This window comes from Diadema setosum, chromosome 13, assembly GCF_964275005.1.
Source record: "Diadema setosum chromosome 13, eeDiaSeto1, whole genome shotgun sequence".
NCBI lineage: Eukaryota > Metazoa > Echinodermata > Echinoidea > Diadematoida > Diadematidae > Diadema > Diadema setosum.
In genome coordinates this window covers 35,081,103-35,104,412 of record NC_092697.1, presented here as the reverse complement: position 1 = coordinate 35,104,412, position 23,310 = coordinate 35,081,103, and the positions used below count along the sequence as shown (strand labels likewise).

The following is a 23,310-nucleotide window of genomic DNA, read 5'->3' as shown; positions in this document are numbered from 1 at the left end:
AAATTCGCCCACTGGTTCTGAAGAAGAAGATGAAAATGTGTTTCCCCCCTTTGCCCCCACCCCTCAAACTTTCACCCCCATCTAGGAGCCCAAGGGGCCCCTAAAAACGAAAAGCGATCGCAATGTGAGCTAAAAAAAGTGTGTTGCCTGTCTTTACTGCAGGACCATATCACCTTAACTCCTCGACCGCATCAACTCTCAAGCCCATCCATGGATTTTTTTAGTTCAGTTACCAAAATGTGCAGGCAAATCCACTTTTAACTTCATATTTTGGTAACAGTTGATCCCGTCAGGCATAGGTGCACTGTCAGCACATTTTGGTAACAAATTTCTTTTACCAAAATGTGCGGTTAACAAAATGTGCCGTTACATAGTTACGGCACATTTTGGTAAATTGCACATTTTGGTAATTTACCAATATGTGCAATTTACCAAAATGTGCCGTAACAAGGTTGCGGGTCACAAGAAAAGACGAATCAGTGTGGACCAATTCGTGAGTTACAGTAATTTTGGGTACAGCAGAGCAAAGGATTGGATTAAAGCTGTGAGAGAAGTAAAATAAGATTTATTAACTCACTCCACTCGTTCTGCACCATTCTTTTGAAAGCTTAAAATAGATTACATCTTCTGGTACGCTGTTTCAGGCATTACGATTTTTACAAAGCCCTGCGTGTGACGAGTGTATCGGAAGTAGGTGCTGATGTGGCGTGGGAAGGCTAGAGCGGATGGTTTTTATACCAATTAAGGTCGGGGGGGGGGGGGGAATGCTCTGAGGTCCATGGAGCACATCCCCTTGTGTATCTTGTGGCGGACAGTAGTTACAGTAGCCGTGAACTCAGCGTTTACATGTCTTGATGGAGAGAAAACATGTTCAGTTTCGAGCTTACTTCATCTTTGCTTTGGGTTGTGGTACCTGGGCCCCTTCTCTGGTTGTAGACTAGCACATCTAGGGTGGATGAACTGGTACTCATGTTATGTATACAGAATAGTGAGTTATACAGCCAACAAGTGCACACAAAAGTATACACACAAAAGGCAAAACCCCGCTTTTTCTCGATACTAATGTGTTTGGAAGGATCACCTGATAATTGGTATCACATAACATTCATAACTTGATGATTCGAGAGGGGCATGTACACCCGTGACATCACGCACACACACACGCACAGACAGACAGACAGACAGACAGACACAAACACACACACACACACACACACACACACACACACACACACTGATGAATCATCACAATTGGATTCCTGCAACACATGTTTCTGATAACAGTCCGACCTCTCCTATCCGGTCTCCTTTATCCGAACTTTCTATTATCCGGATGCGATCTTGGCGTGATTTCCTTTTTCTTTTCTTTCTTTTTTATATCAATAATTACTGAAAAAAAGGAGGATTTCAAACTCAAACAAACTTCATACACAAACTCACTTGAAATACATAATTATTCCCAACATAATTAACATACACTCACACCAAATTTTCATCAAATAACATACATTTAGAGATTGATTATTACCCCCAAATTTGGGTTTGATTGCAAAGGAAGTGTTTCAGTCACGTTACCCTGCAATAGCTGAGCACTATTAGGTTACATGTACATGTACATGTACAACGCAGCTACCATTGGGTACACAGGCAGCTGCGTGTAAACATTGAGTCTCCCATATCCGGCCAAATCCTTATCCGGATGAGTCCCGGTCCCAACATGTCCGGGTAGGAGAGGTGTGGGACTGTACTACATCATGTCGAATATTGCTTACCACAATTCGATAGATTATATTGCTTAGTATTTCATCATATACCAACTACAACAGATGCAGTCATGAATACTGTATTATTGGACACAATATTCGACATTTCGAAGCGAAACAAAGTCGATGCCAATACAAACGGCTTTATCAGAAGCAATTCATTAACTTTTTATAAATTGCCCAAAGGCAATTCATTAACTTTTATAAATTGTCCAAAGGCAAATGATTAATGATAACAATAATCATAATAGTATCGATAGTAAGAATAAAGAAAATGATAATAATAACATTTTTGTATAACGCTAACGGTCGTTCCTAAGCTCATTGATACAGAACTGATTCGAACAGAAACGTTGAATTGAGATGCAGAATATAATTGCAAAATAAAAAAAATGCATGAAAATACAAAATTGATGTCGAAGACAATTCAAATCAATTCAATTCAATTCAATTCAAGTTTTATTTTCCACTTATGGGGCGGAACATGTTCGTCAGCCAAAGGCTGGTTTTCAGAGGGATCCACACAGGTTTGAAATACAAGCATTATACATACAATATTACAAACATATAACATATGCAAAGAACAGGGGGAAAAGAGATATAAACACCATGGTAAGCTTGTTTTTAGACACATAAGAAAATAGAATAAAAAGATGATCATAAAACATACAAGAAAACTGTCACATTTGGAATGTCCCTGAGCCCATTCACGAAGACGTTATGGAGATCACGGAGCAGCTTTTATGAGGACTGTGACAGGCGAACTGCTTGAGGAGACCCCGAACCTTCCAGGCGAACGCGCCAACTCAAAGCAAGGGGGATGCAGCTCATGCAAGTTGCGATAAGCGCGGTTACCATGGCATCAGTAAGCAAACAGCCAATCAGCAACGAGCATTTAATTTATCGCCATGGATATCTGCAATCATCGCAATTAACAATAGTAACAGGCATTTCAATGAAGTGGTACTCAGGTTCGACCGATAAAGGAAACTAGAGTTATTTGGTGAGGAGAGTTGACTTCAAGCCAGTGACCAGTGCAGCCATGCACTAATGAAAACAGCAACATCATAAAGGTATGATACTAGAAATTTCGATGATTTTTTTTTCATAAATGACATTCTATTATTAATATTTTATTCTAATTGCTCATCAGTAAAATTACTCTGTTTCTTACACCTAACTGACATAACAAATGAAATTGTTAAATGACGGACAGTATCTCATATATATATATATATATATATATATATATATATATATATATATATATATATAAAATTTTTGTAAAGCAAGTTTGTAAGACCAGTGTTGGCCAGCTTACCAGCCCTTTCGAGATAAGCTAGAAAGTGTTGACGGTATTAGAAATTTAGAATTCTATAGTCAAGGAAGAACAACCCCTATTGACGGCCTTCATTATTCAATACTTCCATTGGGTCCATTGGATACAATGGGAGTATTCGCGAGGTTTTTCATCATATTCTTGTGGAGACAAGAACAGTGAGCCATTATACCACTTCATGCATGTAGGCCCTACCTTACAGGTATCAGCCGAGAGTTTCGCCGCCTCCGCTGCCCTCGGAGGGTATAGACCTATGAAGCAATTTTATTTCCTAGTTATTATAGGCAACTGAACCCATTACTCTATATCACTCTGAAGGACACCACTCGGGGAATTTTTTTTTTTCTAACCACTGAGTGTGATCCTTTAAAACGTGGACGGCAAAAATCGGATCCGAGCGACATCACGTTCTATATGGGCACTTTTGAAACTCGTGACTAGTACCGAGGCTCCTCTATAACGTCTTGTCAAGAGGTATTGGTGTCACAAGAGCGTTTGTTATTAGGAATTGGAGAGGTGTATCGGCCTGCAAGCAGGGGGTGCGTGCGTGTGTGTGCAATGCATGCTGGGAATTCCAGATTTGAGAAATGAGAAGAGGAAAGAAGGGGGAAAGGGGTGGATGTGAGATGGGGTTGATAGGGTGATAGGACCAGTGTGTGTATCATACTCACGCTAAAGTTATTCATAATCATACGTCCAAGTGTACACAGTGCACTCGGCTTGAAGCGTCCTTGACTTTATTTCAGCTGCATTTACCTACTGCCAGGGTGGGGGGGGGGGGGGGGGGAGGAGGGGGAAAGAAAAGACAGAGAGAAGGGGTAGAGAGAGATTGAGAGAGATGTGTGTGTGTGTATGTGTGTGTGTGTGTGTTTGTTTGTGTGTGTTTAAGAGAAAGAGAGAGAGGGTAGAGAGATCCCGAGAAACAGAGAAACTCCTTGTATGTGCGTGTGTTTGTATGTAAATGTATACTTCTTTGTCAAAGACAGGAGAAAAATGAAAGGCCATGATTTGCGTTTGTATAAGACAGACTGCATGAAAGCATACATGCAAACACACCTTGACCTTGACCTTGGATGTTAGAGAGAAAAACATTTAGTGAAGACAAGGCAGACGAGAGAGTGTTGAATAGAGAAAGTAACAGAAAAATGAGTGGTATGTGCAACGCGAATATCTCGCTCTCATAACGCGGCCGACAAGAGACTTTGGGAATATATTTTAGCCTGCCATATCCAATTGTGATAGCCATGATCTAAAGACGCAATTGCAATAGACAGAAAGCATTTTAAAATGAATTAGTGATTGTCAAAGTCATCTTGTTTCAGCTGTAAGTGATAGTCAAATTATGTCCGAGTCGAGTAAAAACAACTCGAGTGGAGCGTCACTCAGCCGACTTCAAATATTTGATGAAGTGCATCTTGAAGTAAACCAGCATCGAACGAAAGCTCACGGCATATTATTTGATAATTATAATTGGGATATTTTGATGATTGAAAGGGGATTATAGTTTGCAGTGGCCTTTAAGAAAATAATCGCAAGAGAACAAAAGCAATTATAGATGCTGCAATGGATTAAATCTATAAATCGTGGGTGCTATTTCAGACAGCATTGATAAGCCCTTCATACCCATTTCATAATTATCCTCAATTATGCCGACAATCTCCGCATTTCCTGTTATTTGCTGGTCGTAGCATCGAAGGGGGCCCGAGTAATCTATACTATTTCGACATTGCTATTATCCGCATAATATCCGCCCCTCGTCCAGTCTCGGATTTGTGAACACAATTCTAAAATATTGCGGATTATTTCCGAGGTAGTTCCCAGGTTCCAAAGGTCATCCCCCGCATCATCGGAGGGGCGTGTGCAGTTACCATGACGATTATTCGTCTTCTCTAGGTTTAATTTAAGGGCTCTTGTAAAAAGCAAAAAAGCAAAAATGCGCAATATTTTCAGAGTGTGTGAAATTTTCTTTTTTTTAATCTTCCGCATTACTCTTATGTTGATAATTAGGAGATGTATTTTGTCAGCGGGGTATCGTTTCTTTGACATTATGTAAGAGCCATTACATGTGAATAAATGTACATCTTGCACTATTACCATATAAACTGTAAAATACTCTACTGCACTGGAATGACATTTCGTCCTAACCATTGTTTTGATTTTTACCTCTCTTCGTCATCGTGTCCTTCATCCGGGAATTCAAGGACAAATGACGACACAATGCATATCAATTAGAACCTTTCTGAAATAACTCTGAATAATGAGTAGTTTCATCACCAAGATTGTCTGTTTTTCTGGTAGTTTTTTTTTTTTCATGTATGAGTTTTGTTTTTCATTTCTGATATTTTTATGTTGTAGTTAACAGTCTCTGGACTCTGAAATGAGCTGAAAATGATAACATATTTTTGTGCATCTTGAATAATGATAATTCCAACCACGTTCAGCGGGTTATTTGGAAGTGATAAAAATGCTAAAATGGGAACACAATGGTTAATGCTGAACTGAATTATATTCAAGTTTTGTAAATCAATCTGACGATGTCAAACAAACAAACAAATGGGTTAAGATAGTTGACTGTTTCTAGTATTCGTATCAACATGTACTCTGCAATTAAAAAGTCACAAAAGAACTGCTAAGGCAAAGTTTTGCAAACCAAAGTACTGAAACTCGTGTGCAATTTAGCTTTTTTTCATTCAACTCTAATGATGATAATATACCTATTACATACCTATACCACGCTTAAGATGTAAATTTTTATGCAAATTGTGATCAAAGCAAAAGAGATTATCATTTTAAAAACCGTTTTTGAACAATAATTAGACGAATTGTTGAAATCATTAGATCTGCACTTGCGACCTCACAAACTTCATTTTTTATGGAGGAAGACATATTAAAGGTAACTTACACCTCAATAAGACGATCATTACACAGAACAATTTAAAATATTCTTACTTTTGATACTTGCAAGGTAGCTACAAACAACCGTAAAGACGTTTGACAGGATATTTGGAGAAGCAAGTGACAATACACGGGTATCACGCTCTCCACAACTGAAATAGGCTACATCGGGTTTTGCGCCCAGTAAATGCTGTTTCTGTCTTGCCCAATGCACAAACGACAAAACCGCATAACATCAATTACTATTGCAGCAGTCAGTGAAGTCTGTGGATTTGTTGGCGTTTTTCTTTCCCTTTTTTTTTGTTGTTGCTCGTTTGCCACGATAGTTGCCATTATCATGACTTGCTATCGCTCACGGTTTTTCCAACTAACCCGTCGCCTCTGTCCTTACCTGTTCCATTTGATAAGTTTAGCCGACTTCGCGTTATTGTTCATGTCAAGATTGTCCTCGGCAGAGAATTCATGTATATGTAAGCAGGTCAGCAAGTCGTCACTTCCTATATGAGTCAAAGGAATGATACTGATAAACCCGGAAATATTGCCCATGCTGGGATGAAAGCCTATAATAGTGGGAGAAGCAAAAGCTATAATGGAATGAATAGGGGTGAAACGACCAAGACGAATACCAGCAAGTCGAAAGCTGGTGAGAAGGAGTAGAAACTGCATGTAGAATCAAAATGAGAGGGAGGTCTTTATTAATTCAATTATGGCTGGAGTGAAAGTATACCAGCGAATTAAGGAACCTGGCAGATTTGGAATGCAGTCCAAGTCTTGCACACGACAGCTTGTTAATCGCGAGGTTCGGCGTGGTCGTCACCGTAACGAAGGGTGAGGGGCAAAATTGGAGGTTGAGCAGTTCGCTTCCCAGGGCCGCTTTCCTGAACGAGAGATAAGCAAAGAGATGTAATGTTCATGTGTGTGTATGCGTGTGTATGTGTGCGTGTATATATATTTATACATGTTTGTATATATATATATATATATATATATATATATATATATATATATATATATATATATATATATATACTCGGTGCGTGCATGTGTGAATAGAATAGAACAGAATAGAAACGATAGAAAACCTATAGAAAAGACATTTCTGATGCGTCCAACTCAGTTTTATTTAAAAGACGAAGAAGAAAAAAAAAAACACAAGAAGGGCGAATGTAATGTGTGGTAATAAGAAGATGCATTGGGTGGTATATGACCAAATGCAACTTATGAGTGTCTGATCTATGAACACTGGTTGAAAGTCAGTAAGCGATGACACTGTGACATTTCTGCGAGAACGAGGCTAAACAAAGCAGGGGAATTATTTGAAAGGGGTTGAACGCTCTTTAGCATGTTTTTCATGTTTTCACTATGCCAATTATTACCATCATTCCTCCTGACTACTGCACGCAATACCATGCCAAGAAAACGTCGATAGAATTTACTCACAATTACTTTTTGAATGAAAAGAAACAAATGTCAGAAAAGTGATTGTACACTGACTAATTGCGTGTATTGACAATTTGTAAGATATCACAATAAAGGAACGAATCTATTCACCGAGTTTACCATCTTTCACCTGTGTTTATCGGCTGACAAATAACAGGAAGAGTCGCATCTTCGAGGATAATGTCTTTTTGCGTAAGTGTGTGAGTGTGCGCGCGCGAGGGTCTCTCTCTCTCTCTCATCCCCCTCTTTCTTTGTTCTGTTGTTAACAGTAAACCCAAAGGTAAAAAATAACCCTGTAGCTGCACTTAACTAATCACTGCATCGCTGATTCAAAAGGAAAACAAGGACAGCTGCGAAATAAAGGGACAGAAGTCAGAGGAAAGTGTATTTTAAGTGTTATATGAAAAGGCAGAGAGAAATTGAGATTTGCAAAACGCACGCCGCTTACGAAACCTTGTCTATCAGTGACATGAGTTTTTTCCCCCTGTTTATGTCTTCAATGCGGTTGTTATCGAGCGATTGCAAACAGAATAGATAGAAAGGAGTGTGCCAGCGCAATCTGTGATGTCGTGGATTCATCGCATCCATATTCCTTTCTCTTAATCAGGCAAGGCAGTAAACGAATGCATTCTATTGCACGAACGGTTACACTGGCGAAAGTTTCAACGCACGCCTTCAAATCAACAAAGCAACCGACTTTGCCGCCATATTGAAATGAATGGAACACGCGCACGCTTAAAAAAAAAAAAAAAAATCCAACCCCAGCGTAGATTTGGAGGTCTTTTGAGATGTACGGCCGCGGCATTGATATTATCTTATCAAGGTAAAAAGGCATCAGGGGATTGGAATAACGTCTTGCCACTCATACTATCAAATTACCGTCTCTAAAACATTAAATCTTTAAACAACTTCTCCAATCTTTTGCAGATCTAATACATCTAATATTTTGCCTCTGTTGTTTAAGCCAACACATCTACATCCTTAAATGGAATAGAAATACGAAGAGCTTGCTTCCAAAAGGTGCTAAATCCACTGAAAATGATTGGATGGATTTAGCGCCTTTTGGAAGCAAGCTCCTCATATATCACTTCCACTTGAGCTGAAAGACTCAAGCTCCATAACGTCTTTTAGGAGTAACCTAAAATCCCATTTGTTTGACAGTGCGTTTTGAAGACAGACTTTCATGTCTTCTTTTTTGTATTCTTCTTCTTTTATGGTATATGTATTTTCAGTCTTTTTGCTTTGGTGTAAAGCGCCTTGAGCATTCAATCAGAATGGAAAATAGCGCTACAGAAATTGTATGTATATGTATTATATAAAATGCATTTCGAAAGGTGAGAAGTTCACAGAAAGAAATGATCTATTTCTGTAAATGGTAATTGTAGGGCAATTGCATGCTACCTCAAGTTTCTCGAAGAAAGGCAAGACATTCTAAACTTATTCACTTGATATCTTGTCCGAAACTAAACATGGACAGTGAAATATGTTCACATTGACTTCTGTAATACTCTGAAAACAAACGGGAAGGAAACAGTAATACACTAACGATGCAGAGGAAATTTTATGTAATTATTTCATTTGCTAGTTTACGTATATAGCGTCATGATAGGTATATGCATGTCTCCTCTGACCAGTTTAATTTGTTCAGTTTAAAAACGACATAGCATACTTATTTTCCAAACTAAAACACATGTGTTCCTCTCAGTAATTACTTCTCTTTTTTTCTCTCTCTCTTTCTGTCTTTCCTATTCCAGGATGTTCGATGTGTTTAAGAGACAGTAAATATTCAAACTTGCATTACAATTTCTGCAGAGCTTGCGGGTCTCCCATGCAAAGTAAGTAATCTGACATTACTTCTTATCAAGTTTTGATGGTGTGTTATCGATGTGCTGCTGTTGAATAATGGTTATGATAAAGTGGACTGTTTTTATCTTTTTGTAATATGAGGATTATTGCTAAGATCTGAGATTTTTTATGTCATAACCAATATTAATGAGAGGAAATTCAATTCAATTTGTATTGAATTGAATTTGAAATGTAATTATGAATGTCAATGACAGGAAAGGTATGAACATTTAATTTCTTTTTTCTTTATACATAAATGTTTGACTGCTTATTTCTTTGATTCAAGCAGATGAAGTGTACAGGACTTTATTTTCATTCAGATGAGAGAATAGTTTCAAAATGCTTGTAGAATTGTACTTTTAAGACAAGCGTGCTCGTGTAAGTTCATAACCGAAAAAGTTATGAAAACGAATTTCTATGGCAAATCAAAATGCTATTAAAACATATTGAATGAAATACATGAAATACAACTGAAAGAATGCAAGAAGATAAAAGTAGGACGGAAAAATGAATGATGAGTAGCTCGGAGAGAAATTGGGTCATGATTAATTTTTCAGAGCAAATGTCGTGACAGTCTTTGTCAATATTGATCGTGCGCCTAAGGTGACATCTGCATATTTCATTAAAATCAAAATATGTGTCGACTTATGTAGTTTGCTGGTCAGTGGATGAGACATTTGAGTTCTGTAGTTCTTGTACGAATAATTTTTATGCGAAGATTGTGTTTTCATGCCCGAGGGATGTCGCAGTAGGACCTACTCGTTATTGGTGAGTTTGTTATAAAAAATGCAAATGACTCGTCCGCTACTTGAAAGTGATTTGAGAGGTTCATAAATGCTCTAATGATAAGCTAATGAGTCAAGATTACAAAGGTCTTCCATGAAAACCATGACTGTTTTTTTTTTTTTTTTTTGGCAAGGGGAACACCCCCACCCCATCCCAACCCCACGCCAACCCCCAGATGTTACGATTCACATTGCTATGGCTCATGTTGATTCTGCGTGTATTCACCCAGGCTAAGAATCCAGTCAAATTAATGTTCATCCTGAAATTGACTTTGTGTCTAGTAATACGTTTCCTTTTACCCTTCCAAAGAACAACTCCCCTATGCCGTAACGTAATGGTCCTTACCGGTACATAGCAGACTTTAACCTTAAAAAGTACAGGTCCATAAGATGTCTACAACCTATTATCTGTAAGGTCAATTTGGACATGCCGTAAAATCTGCATCGTCGAAAACAACAATATCCCATACAATTCTGTTAGACATGGGCAGGACGCGACATTTTGAACAATTCACTAGATTCTTTGAAGGAGACGACATTTTACTTCGCCTAAAAGGAAATAAACACACTATGCAACATTTTCTCCTGAATCTGATTACAAGGGAACAATTTGAACATATAATCATTCAAAGAAAGACAGATACAAGCAAACAGGAATCTATCGATAGCGATCGAAACACTCTTTTTTTTCCATACTGCTTTTGTCAAAGGTATGAAACGTAGCTCTATAGTCCATTAAATTATTGATTTATTCTGGATTCACGGGGCTATCTGTACAATCATGCTGTGCAATATAATGAAGTAAGTGTTGCAAAACAAGATTGCTCATGAAAAGAGCGTGCTCTTCAAAACCAACAAGCAAAATCCCTTAAACCGTAAAGTAGATCAATAATTGGAATAAATGCTGTTGTCCTCACATTAGCCAGTTCGTAGTGAGTGAGTTTGCGCATGAACAGACAAAGGTAATTTGTGATAACAGGCAAAGGTAATTTGTGATAACAGGCATGCCGATTTTTAGATTCACTGAGATAAGCATCTGCGATATCATGATTATTCCAGACTAGCTCCTTTACATTGTGCTTGCCAGTACGTCCAACTGAATGCAACAAAATGTTCATTAAAGCCTAAAGTGGCGATATTACCATCAAAGGTTTGTTCGTGCATTCAATATCCCACAATGAAATAGACGGGCCATTCCAGTCACCTGGTATACGCAAACGTTCATCCTTTGTTTGAGCATGAATGCCATAACTTGTTACGTCGGGCAAGGCTATCATCTCTATACCGTATGTCGATTGACAACGAGTGAAGTGTCCAACCCGTTGAGAAAAAAGAAAGAAAGAAAGGAAATTTGTCCAAATGGGCAATTGAGATAATTACGAACTGACTGATTCTAGTAATGTGATGTTTTACAAGTTGGTGCAACGTGAATTTGGTGCGTAAAAGCAGGTGTTCCGTGATAGACCGTGTACGTTGATGTCAATGCTAAATGCTTTGAAGAAAAATGAAATACCCAAATGTACGCAGCTCTTTTTTTAATTTTTTTTTTTTTTAGATTTAAGCCCCACACCTTTAAGAGTTTTATTGTGATCTTGGCTGGTGAGTCCGAAAAGTGTAACTATTTCTTGAAAATCGTTCAACGAAAAGTGATTTGCCACTGACTCAAAGCTATCAAGTTTGATGCAACTAACGATTTTTTGCTTTTAGCATGAATAGGATATCACCGATATCAATAGTTCGCAGGTCCACTTAGGGAAATTTGACATTGGCACTAAGTTTATTTATTTTTTTTCCATATGACTAAAGATTAAGCAATCACGTGACTGACATTTCTTCGTTCCCTTTGTTGGACTTGGCAGTGAGCCCCTGTGCTTTGCCTAATGGCGCTTTCTCTGATCAAGGACATGAACTAGGAATTGAAAACCATAGGGCACGTGTTCTTACCAACAGCTCTCCAAAGAATCAGTAAGAGTTGTTAGTATTGAATTTGCCTGACCTTTGGACTTTTTAACATTAAATCTTATTTGTGCACAATGAGCCACTAATGGAGCGTATGTCTCTCAAACTACTATATGTTACGATGTTTATACCCACAAAGCAAAAACACATTGAAGCAAATTTTGATCAGGGTTCAAACTTTGAAATGTTGTGACCAATATGCCAATCAATGTTAGCTTCATTTTTTTTCTTTTTTTTTTTTGGCGCTTTGCTTCCACTGCCATCATATATTTTGATTCACCAATTAGGTACTTTATGGGAATTTCAACTGCTTTATACAAGAATGATGTGGAAACGCGAACTCGTAAGAAAAACCCACCAAATCATCATTGCACTTTTGTTGAGAGGCTGTTTGAAAATCTTTCAAGCGCTCCTCGTTTCCTGAAAAAAAAAAGAGGTATCCATGACCATTTGCTATCAACATTTAAATCAAATAGTTTCTTCTTTACTTTGTTGAAATTTGCAACGCCAATCAGAAGTAGTGACGTAGCCAATGAAGCTGCGGAACTCATTGTGTGGGAGAACGGTGAGGAGTAGAAGATTTAGAAGTCACAATGACGTGTATTCATGTTTCATTCAAATCGATGTGCGCAATATTATTACTTTTTGTTCCAAAATATCTTGCGTCACAGCTTGAAGATATGTCGTGGGGATCATTTTGAGGAAATCTATCTGTAAGACAAAAGACTATATAAGCGATGATGCCTGGTGGCTTATGGTAGCTAGAATTTAAGCGACCATGACGCACAGAGTGAGTTTGTCATGCTCTTTGATCCTGTGTTGCGAGAGATGCTGTTTATTGTAGGCTTCTTCAAGATTCAATTTCCTTTCATCTTCACTCTTTCATCCCACATCAAGGTGCAAAAAGGGTTTACCTACGTGAAGATACGAACGATCGCTTTATACCTTCTTTTACTAGACATCTTCAATGAATAAAATATTCTGGCTAGGGTTTCTTTCTCTGATTGTTACGTATAGTATGACATCATCAACCCTTTGCCAATAATTGCCTTGTACAACCAAGTTGACATTGACTATAGCATAAGTTTATTATCAGGGCAGTCAGTAAGCGTTCGACCTCTGTAATTTAAAAAATGTCGCAAAGGAAAGAGCTGATTAACATCAGGTATAGTTGTATAATAAAAATGATAATAATGATAATTACATTGATGTAATTGCATTTCTTGAGTTTCCTTATCACAGTAAGATTTAATTTGTTTCGTTCTTGTTTTTTAAAGAAAAGTTCGTTATCATACAGATTTATTTCATACATTTAGGGCTTGTAGGTAGTTATTGTCTGAAACTTTTGAAATGGAAATATTATTAATAACTCCCAGACTGATACAGAGTAATATCTTAATCAATATTGATATTGGTAAAAATTAATCTTAACATGTCTTTGAAATGACACGTATTTACATCAATGAAATGGAATTTAGCATTAGCTGTACTGGTGATGAAGTCATCGGGATGGAGGACTTTCGCACTGCTTTTTGTAGATGTGTCTTTGCTAGTGCTGTTTGTTAAGCTTGTGCAAGTATGATACATGTACGCAATATTGGGTCAGTTAGAGCGTACTCTTACACATTATCTTTAGAATTCAATCAAACATTAATGATTCATAACTGGTAACAATTTGCACGTGCGATGTTCATCTGTTCATACGTTGATCTCAACTGTCGCGTTTAATGTTTGTTCTTTGCAACACTGATACAGCCATTCTCCCATGACAGAAATTATCCATAATGAATTAATATCGTAGCATCATGACGCTTATTTGGCGTAAGGGAAGACTGACAAAATTGACTTATCTGCTTTTTGAAAGAGAACTCATGATGCGTTTTTGTTTTATTTCATAAAGGATTATGTTTGTTCACGCCTAATAATAACAACACTAATGATAATAATAATGATAATGATAGTAATAATATGATATGTATAAACCTTTTATTTTTTCAAGTCCTCTCAAGGCGCATACATATAGAGTAAATATTAAACAAAAGCCAAAAAAAAGTTTTTATTTCCTTTTTAAGGAGTCGCATGTCATCAATCTAAACGCTTTGATGTAATCAGGAAGGCTATTCCAGAGTTTAGGGGGCATCCATGAGAAAGATCTTTTCCCCATGATCCAGTGACTTGAAGGACAACAAGGGAACCAGAGGCAGATGATCGTACTAATCTTGTGGGGTTGTAACTTTCAATAGAGAGGTATATTGTAACGGGGGCAGAACCATAAGCACGATGAAAAGCAGCAACAACATTTTTTTTTTTTTTTTTTTTTTAACAATGCGATCCTTCACAGGGAGCCAGTGAAGCCACTACAAAACAGGTGTTGTGTGTGTGCATTTGCTGGACAGAGTGACTATGCGAGCTGCTTCATTTGAAGTCTCTGAAGCTTGACGAAAGATTTTGGGACAAATTGTACAAGAGAGCTGAACTTCAAAGTGTTCGACGTGTTGCCCAGATGAATGTTCATATCGCCAGTAAGCACAAAAGGTGGAGTTCTGAACATTCTACTATTCAGAAAGTTTGGAATTTCCCTAGAAAACGAGAGAAGCTCTGACCACCAGGCGGCCTGTATAGATAACTGCGACGTCCAAACAGCTGGATTCCCTTGAGAAAGTTATCGTCAAATATTCAAAGCTGTCGCACTTTTCGAATGAATTAATAGCAACATTGAGATAATCTCTGAAAAGAACAGTTACATCATCACCCCGACCAGAAACTCTGGGGCAATGTTTAAAGACAAAGGTCAGCCACGACTGCATCGTCGTTGTCAGTCAGCCATGTCTCAGATATGCATACAAAATCGGTATTGTGATCAACAACAAAATCCTGAAAAATTGTAGATTTATTTCGAACTGAACGAGTGTTAGCAGAAGCAAATGTGAGGTATTCCGGTATTCCCTAAACCAACCACGCCCACCACTCCTCCCACAATTACTGAATCCTCTGCTTTCGACACGATCTACTGATACGGAGAGACACGAGCTGATCCCGGTTGGTGAATGTTATTCCGAATTTCGTTAGTTTGAAAATGAATAAAATAATGTTTGTTCTTCCAAAGATTGGTTGCTCCGAAACACACACAAATTCTGTATACGTAGATGTTCGTTACTGCAAAAATGAAATAAGGTTCGTTCTTCCGAAGGTTCGACAGTCTGAAATGAAATATGGTTAAGGTGCGCACTAACGAATCTTCGGAATGACGAACCTTATTTTGTTTTCGGATTAAGGAACCTTAGAAAAAAAAAACGAACCTTATTTTACTTTCGGAGGAACGAATCTTCGGATTGAGAAACTTTATTTCTTTTTCGGAATTACGAAACTTCGGAAAACAAACCTTCGGAACGACTAGATGTAACCATACTCCTTCTCAGAATCGGAAGCTGCTGAAAATTTAGATTCAACGATCTGATGCACGCTTTTGGTGGAATGTCTAGAATATATTTGTCAATTCCCAAAGTGTCTAAACTCTAAGGACGGGGGATAAGCGGGAGAAGGATGTAGGACGGGGTATCCCCCTCCCACTCGAGGGAACTTTTGCATTTTTATCATTGAAATCAAATGATCTGCTGCGCACTTTTTGTGGAATACTTGGAATTGTGACAATTCCATAGTGTATTAAGTCTTTGGAAGGATACCAAGCAAGACAATAGTATGGGACAGGATGTCTTCTCTTCCACACGAGACAGCTTTTGCATTTTAAGAGCTGAGGTGAAATAAATTATCTGAAACGAACAATGATCAATGTTTCACGCTCTGAAGGGGATTTGGAAATGTCTATTTCTTTATACAGCAGTTGAAAAATTAAAGGATGAGTACCTATCATGATCATTTTTCTTTCATTAACGCATGTGAGCATTTGATAACATTACTGTTATAAGAATTTGAAGTTGGACAACGTTTCAACAGTTAAATTCATCGACTGTCAGCTAATCATCGGCCGATTTGAATTTAGTGGCGGTCGGTGATTGAAAAGTAATGAGTCACGACTTTGGAAATGACATACAAATTCAAATTAGAAGTGACATGAAAAAAAAAGCTGTAATACTTTTAGCGACAGGCTGGCGTTACAGGCTAACAGGAAGATAGATAGTTTAAATCTTACGATAGAAATTAGTACCAGTCACTTAGAAAATAAAGGCTTTGAAAGTAATTAATCATCCCCCTTTAATGTACTTACGATATGGCAAGGGCTTGAACTCTTCACGTTGCGAGTGGAGAGTGGTCATTTGGCAGTGACACCAAATTGCTTTTCCTTTTTAATGTCATAATGGATTAACGTCAAGAGCCATAAACATGTGCATGTTATATATAGTACGCACAGTTTCATCAGACAAAGAATGTAACTTTCATCTCATGAGACAGATGTAACAATATTCCTTCTGGCGTCCCCCCCCCCCCCAAAAAAAAAAGAAAGAAAGAAAGAAAGGAAATGAAAACATCAACATTCTCTTTTTCCTTTTTCTGAAAAAAAAAATCCAAGAATTTGAGAGAACGAGGTAGAAGTCACCGGAAACACACTGGAATCCAAATCACAATGTAATCATCACTTCGTATTCATTAGTGCGTCCTTTCTGGACGCGACAGGCAAGTGTGTGTGAGAGATTTGCAGAGCAAACGACCGCTTATACTACTGTTTCCGCCAAGCCCTGAGTGGGCCTGCCGACGGCTTAATATCAAGTCCCTTGGCAGCTCCGCTCGATGTCTATCTCACAGAATAAACTGACTATCTTTAGCCGGGGATGCGTGTAGGAGCATTCTGACTATCTCATTTCAGAGTCATCGCACATGGATATCCATGCCTGCTCTTTATCCGTTCTTCGACGGCGACAGCGAATTTATGCCTGGCAGCTCTTGAGCAAAATTTGAGACTCTCTATCTATCATCCGCGCTGCACTGGAAACGAAACAAAGAGACAATGGGACTCATAGATACAGTGATAAAAAACAACTTTGATCATTCCCATTTTGATCACCGCGAAAATGTAACAATCCCGCCTCGTAGCAAGTTTGGTCATTCCAAGCAACGCATTCTATCTTGCACTGAAATAATATGACACCAAACGATCTACAGTTTAAGTACCTTTTCCAGCAAGGGGGATGAATCCTGTATAACTAGTACTTTCCATTCTGTGTGTATCTATCTGATTTATTTTTGCTAAAAATAATATTCAGTCTTCAATATTTCTATGTTAAACTGAAAATGATAAATCACATCTTGGGCATGTTCTTTCCGGTTTCAACTTTGTCTAATTATTTGCTTTGTATTGTATTGGCGTTAGTATTTCATTTTAAAGCATTATATGAACATTGCTCTCAATTATCATTAGTGTGGAATCACAGAAAAAGACCCAACACTTTCGCTTAGTGCAGCACATGTGTACTCTTATATATATAATATATATATATATATATATATATATATATATATATATATATATATATATATAGATATAGATATAGATATAGATATATATGTAAGTGTGAGTCGCGTATCTTCAGCTGCTAAACCCCTGGATTCAAAAACAACGTCTACCGCCTCTTCTTTACTCTCGTTATATTTATATATATAACAACATAACTGTGGTCATTTTTTGTATACTGAATTGCACGATGACTTTGCAGTGTCTTTCCATGACCTTGAAGAGCGAAGAAGACAAAACTCACTTGGCTAAAACATCGATTAGTGAAACGACAGAGTAACAAGGAAAACTGACAGAAATTAGGTTCTGTTAAAAGGTTCTCATTCAACATGATCACAATGGAATTTTAAGTATTGTTTTCATGATAAGCTACAGGGACTGAGGTACATTTCGTCAGGTAATGACACATACACACAAACAGATAGCTGGAGACACCTCGTTAAAAAAGATGTCAAATTTCACTCGAATCTTAGAATGTAGAATAAACAAAATAAAAAGGAAATAAGGTATGACGTGTCCAGTAGAAATGTAGGATCAGTGTGTACATGAGAAAGCCAGCTCAATAACGTGTATAAAACGTTTCGTTCAAACTCCACTTAACTCTACAGAAATAGAGCATGCTCGTTGAGTGATGTCAGCTCTAATAGGAGGGACACTTTAAATTGCCATTGGGCATATACTTGCCAAATAACCATGAACTTGTTGGCCATGCCTATAAATTCTATCGCCTCGTTTGGCATCTGAAAGATTAATGGTCTGCATCCATTGAGGCTAAATGTTATAGAAAGATTAATAATGTATGAAATTTCATCAAGCAGGGATACACATTTCCATTTAATTCTCAATAATTGATAAGAAAATACCTTCAGAACTCTGTTGACACGCATCACAAAAAAAAAAAATTTCCGCGAGAAATATTTGCAAACGAATTGCAAACTTCGTTTGCATTTCATTTGTTTCATGAATATTTCAGATATGTCATGAATATGCATTTTTCTGTATTATGAGAACTGCTTTACCTGACGAAACATTTCACCTGGTAGAATAAAGAGACAAAATACTTTTTTCCCATTTTAATCAACAAAATGGGTTCTTCCAAAATTAACAATGAAATTGAAATGCATTTCAAATGAATGAGGAATGAATTCCCCAGAAATGAGAAATTTGCAGAACCAATCATGTGGTCTGAAAACAACTGCACTTTGGAATTTTGTGTGTATTTGAAGTTTGTGATAATTTTCGTCTTGTTTTTTTTTCATGTTTGCAGCAGGAATATGTATCTACATTGTATCTAAATGTGAAACTGATACCAACGCGTATAGACAACGTTTGAGATAGGTTACTTTGTTGATCTTATCTAATCAGTGAAAAAAAAAAATATCTTCTATTAGCCACGTGAGCCTCTGTTACAGAATCATATCGATGAGTAGATCAGACAAATTAAATTTCTAACACCAACAGGAACAGGATAATAAAATTCATTGCTACGTATATCATAACCGAAAAGTAAATACAAAATTCATTAATCTGTCAATTTTCATCTTTCATCATTTGTTTTGCTTCAAACATGAATGTACCATATATACATAATATATACATTACATACACGCAGCAAAAAAGAAAGTAAACACTTTTTCAAGTTGACATTTCTCATGAAATTTTTAGCTAAATGTGAATGTATTATATACCGTATGAAAGGTAATTTAATTGGATATCAACTTGGTGAGTCAATAAAAGGGAAACTATACGCATGAGTGAACACCTATGATTTTCTCTCCCAAAGCATTAAAGTAAAAATTACAAAATAATAATAAGTTTTCATTCATTCGTAAATGCTCTTCCATAGAACAAAAAGGACAAAAGGCAAATTTAACACAATAAAAAACATGAATTCAGTTGCAAAAATATACCTGTGATCTCTACAATGTCTTTGTAGCCCAAAATATCGATAAAGGCTAAAAGTAATAGAGATTTTTTTTTTTTGTCAAATCCAAATTCATATGAAATAGGAGAAGAAATATTGACACAAATGGTAGGATTTTGGATTGACTTCTCAAATTAGAAATATTTTAAATTATATTTGTTTCTTGAATTTGTCTTATGAATTCTTAAATAACTAAATTGAATGAATGAAATAAATATTTTTGTTCATTTAATCGTATTTGTGCCCTTACTCCCTATGTCATTCGAAGTTTGAGTTGTTAGAAAATTCTTATTCCCCCTTGAGGTTCCACTTTGATTTTGTTTGAGGTTATAAAGAGATAAAAGAGAACGAAAACTTATTTTTGCTATTTCATTCATGTCTCGTATTGTGTTAAAATGGACTTTTGTTATTGTTTTCTTGAGGGGCATTTGCAAATTAAAGACAATATGTCAATTTTTGCAATTTTTACTTATGTGCCTTTGAAAACAAATGAATGTGTTCGTTCATGCGTCAAGTTTCGATTTATGTTGACCTACTAGGTTGATAGACAATTAGATTAGCTTTAATATGGTATATGATACATTAAATTCATCAAAATCTTCTATGAAAATTATGAACTCGAAAAAGTTTTTTTTTTTTTTTTTGCTGAGTGTGTAATAAATGCATATTGTACAGTATATATCTAAACCCAAATATACACAGCGATTTATTTATATATGAAATACCGAATCGTACATTTAAATTAACATAAACTTTAACACTAATTTGAATGAACACAAAGAGAAACAATCATACATTCTTCCTGAACCAAAGAAGGATGAAAGACTTTTCCAAACGTTCCGGTTCTTTGTGATTCGAGTAATTTCCATCTTCTCAGAATAATGGATGAACGAAGTCGGCCATCTCATGCAGAATGAATGTGACGAACACTGGAATATAGACTACACGGTCACGACGGTGGTGCGAGAAGTCTTAAAGGATACCTTTAAGGAACAGAATTATTCCATGGCCATCTTAACATCAAAATAATCTAATCATGCTGGCATATGAAATGTTGAAGAGCGTATAATTATAAGGGGAATTCAAAGGTTATTTGATCAAAGTCAGTTTTGAAAAGGCTGAGATATCCAAAAACAAAGTAAAAAAAAGCAATCCTAATAAAAGTTGGGTCCCATCTGTTATTAGAATTGATTTGTTTTGGATATCTCAGCAATTTCAAAACAAATTTTTATCAAATAAACTTCGAATTTCTTTCAGAATTACGTGCTTATCCATATTTCATGAGAGGTTTCTCATCTAAAAAAAAAGTCATCATATAAAACGTTAAAAACCTAGAGCGTCATCTCAGCCGAAACTGTACCATCCCTTTAAATGAAAACATGAATGGTTGAATGAGACTCGGACAATGGTCTAGGACAGAGAGAATAATGAAAGGCCTGAGTGTGTGAGCCATTCAGCAACAAAGGCAATGAAGGGTTGACCAGTAAGGGTGTAACCGCCGACGTACAATAATTATCATAGTAACCGGATGGTTGCGTACTCGTTTCGGTTTGTCGCCTCAATTCCAGTGAATAATTAATCACTCGAATTTGAAGAGGAAGTTAGATACTTTACCTAAGAGATTGCCAGAGCAAAGATCAGCTAGCTTGTTGTGCATGCAAAGTCAGGGTAATCGCCGTTATATCACTGAATATACGCTTTGATAATAAAATGGTATCCGGTCAAGAAGAGCACATTGAAATTTTGTTAGTGCCGGGAAATAAGGTAGCTCACAGTGAGTGTTTTCTCACAACAGTTCTAAAGTCTTAGAATATTGAGTATATACACCCACAACCCCACACGCCCATATGATGTAATGTTATATATCATAATATATATATATATATATATATATATATATATATATATATATATATATACTTTCACTATTATCATGAATATGGTATGTTTCTCCATGCTTTTTCCGACTTTTACATACATACGCCGCCTCTTTATTACTCTCTACTTTCATGTTAATATGGTATTGATTTTTTTTCTGCTGAACCAAAAACATGACGAAGGCTGACCTTAAGGAAGATGAAGTAACTATATTACGCCCTTAAAGTTCCTCATTATTGAGGGGAAACCTATGCCCTTGAAACATAACTTTATTTCTCTCAAAGAGTAGAGAAAAGGGGTTTACACACACAAAAAAAAAATAGAAGGAAATGAAAAGAACGCTATTGCGTCAACCGTACGAAAGTTTCTATGACGTCACGTGCAACGAACAATTATTTAAAATCATGCTGCAACGCATTCACGCGTTACGTTTTCACTGCTGCAAAGTGATACTTCAAAATGCAACCCCTCAGTTTCTTATCAACTGTGCAAAATGTATGCCCACTGATTTCACGTTGGTATCTTTGGCACGCATGTCTGCGTTATCTTATTTACGGCGCCTTTGTGAAATTTTTTAACTTTTCAGCTCCTCCCCCCCCCCCCCCCCCAATGTGACCTTAAGAAGCGGATTGACAGATGATAGCGTGCCCGGATTCCAGGGCGTCATCGGTATTGATGTCATCGTCTATTCCTTGGACATGAAATAGGCAGGATTGTAGAGGAGATCACGCCTTAATAGGATTGTAATTGATAGGGAAATGGGTGCTCATGATCTTTATTTGGCCTCATCTTTTTTCCAGGGTTGTGTAATTGCGAGAAAAGGAAGAGACTAACCCCTTTTTGTATAACGCCGTATTTTTTTTTTGTATTTTCCGTCCGCTAACTGGATGGTTGAAACGAAATGAAGAAGCGCGTATTACGCGAGTCGGGGAGATACCATCAGGGTGGGAAATCTATTGAAGTGGCTGCACTTTGGAGCGTGTATTGTTTTCCGTTGATAATGGAAGTCAAGAAAAACGGGTATGTTTCTGGGGCATTTTTTTTTTTATTCGCTGTGTTTGTCAGAACTCGAAGATAGCAGTGTCGCCTGTGTTCTGTTGATTCAGTATAGCATTGTTTCTGACTTGCCTCCATTTCCTCCCCATTATGTCTTTGTGATTTCAAAGAGATTCATATCTAATCTCAAATTCGTCAAGTCTTATCTCTGACTGATGTTCAAGCCAGCAATGTGATGGGAAATAAATAGGGAACATATAGTTCTGAAATACATGATTTTGGTGTGTTTTGTAAAACAACACATGCTCTTGTAAGGTTCAAACGTTTTAGGTAATAACAGAGAATGATGATCCTTCTTTATTTCACTCTTGAATGATGGAATGAAATTATTGTCTGCGTGCATGTATGATTAAATGTGACCAACACCAGTATTCAGTATAATGGATGGATTGTCAATAATTTGCATCTGTATAATCTTATGTGCCTACCTTAAACTACGAAAAGTACAGAAGCAGCCATTGGGACTAAGAGAAAGCTTCTCTTCCTGTAGAGGTTCAGTAGTTTTCTCGGAGAAGGCGACGGATGAAAGCTTTTTACTTGATAATTGCTCCCTCAGGACTGGCTACGTTCTCTGCAGAGTTCAGCGTATCATTACCGTCGGCAACCTGTTTTGTGACATATCAACGGCGACTGAATGTGGTGGTCCTTAGAGGGTTTAAAGGGGACATGAATAAAAGTTACTTTGAAGGGAGGAGAGGTGGAGGAGGTGAGATGACAGCAATCAGAGAGATAACAATACAATTCGATGAGAGATTGCGAGCTGCAGCAGGAGAGGATGTTGAGGGAACATGCAGGTGGGTTAACCGAAGAACGTCCATTCCGAAGGAATTGCCATCGCGCTACCTCCGGTGACAACAGTGTTGTATAATTATGACGGCAATTAAATCGAGGGGATGTGTGTAAAGGGGAATGGGGGAAGGGTCGGCAGGGGTAATTCGTGTTGAGTTAATGTAAGGAAG

General features: G+C 37.2%; 1 protein-coding gene across 1 annotated transcript in view; it reads left to right on the top strand.

The window, feature by feature from the left end:
* LOC140236823 (uncharacterized) overlaps positions 1 to 23,310 on the top strand; it is a 56,914-nt gene that overhangs the window by 18,792 nt on the left and 14,812 nt on the right. Inside the window, exon 2 of the mRNA XM_072316760.1 lies at positions 9,192 to 9,272. Within this exon, the coding sequence (XP_072172861.1) occupies positions 9,192 to 9,272 (81 nt within the window). The remainder of the gene's footprint in view (positions 1 to 9,191; positions 9,273 to 23,310) is intronic.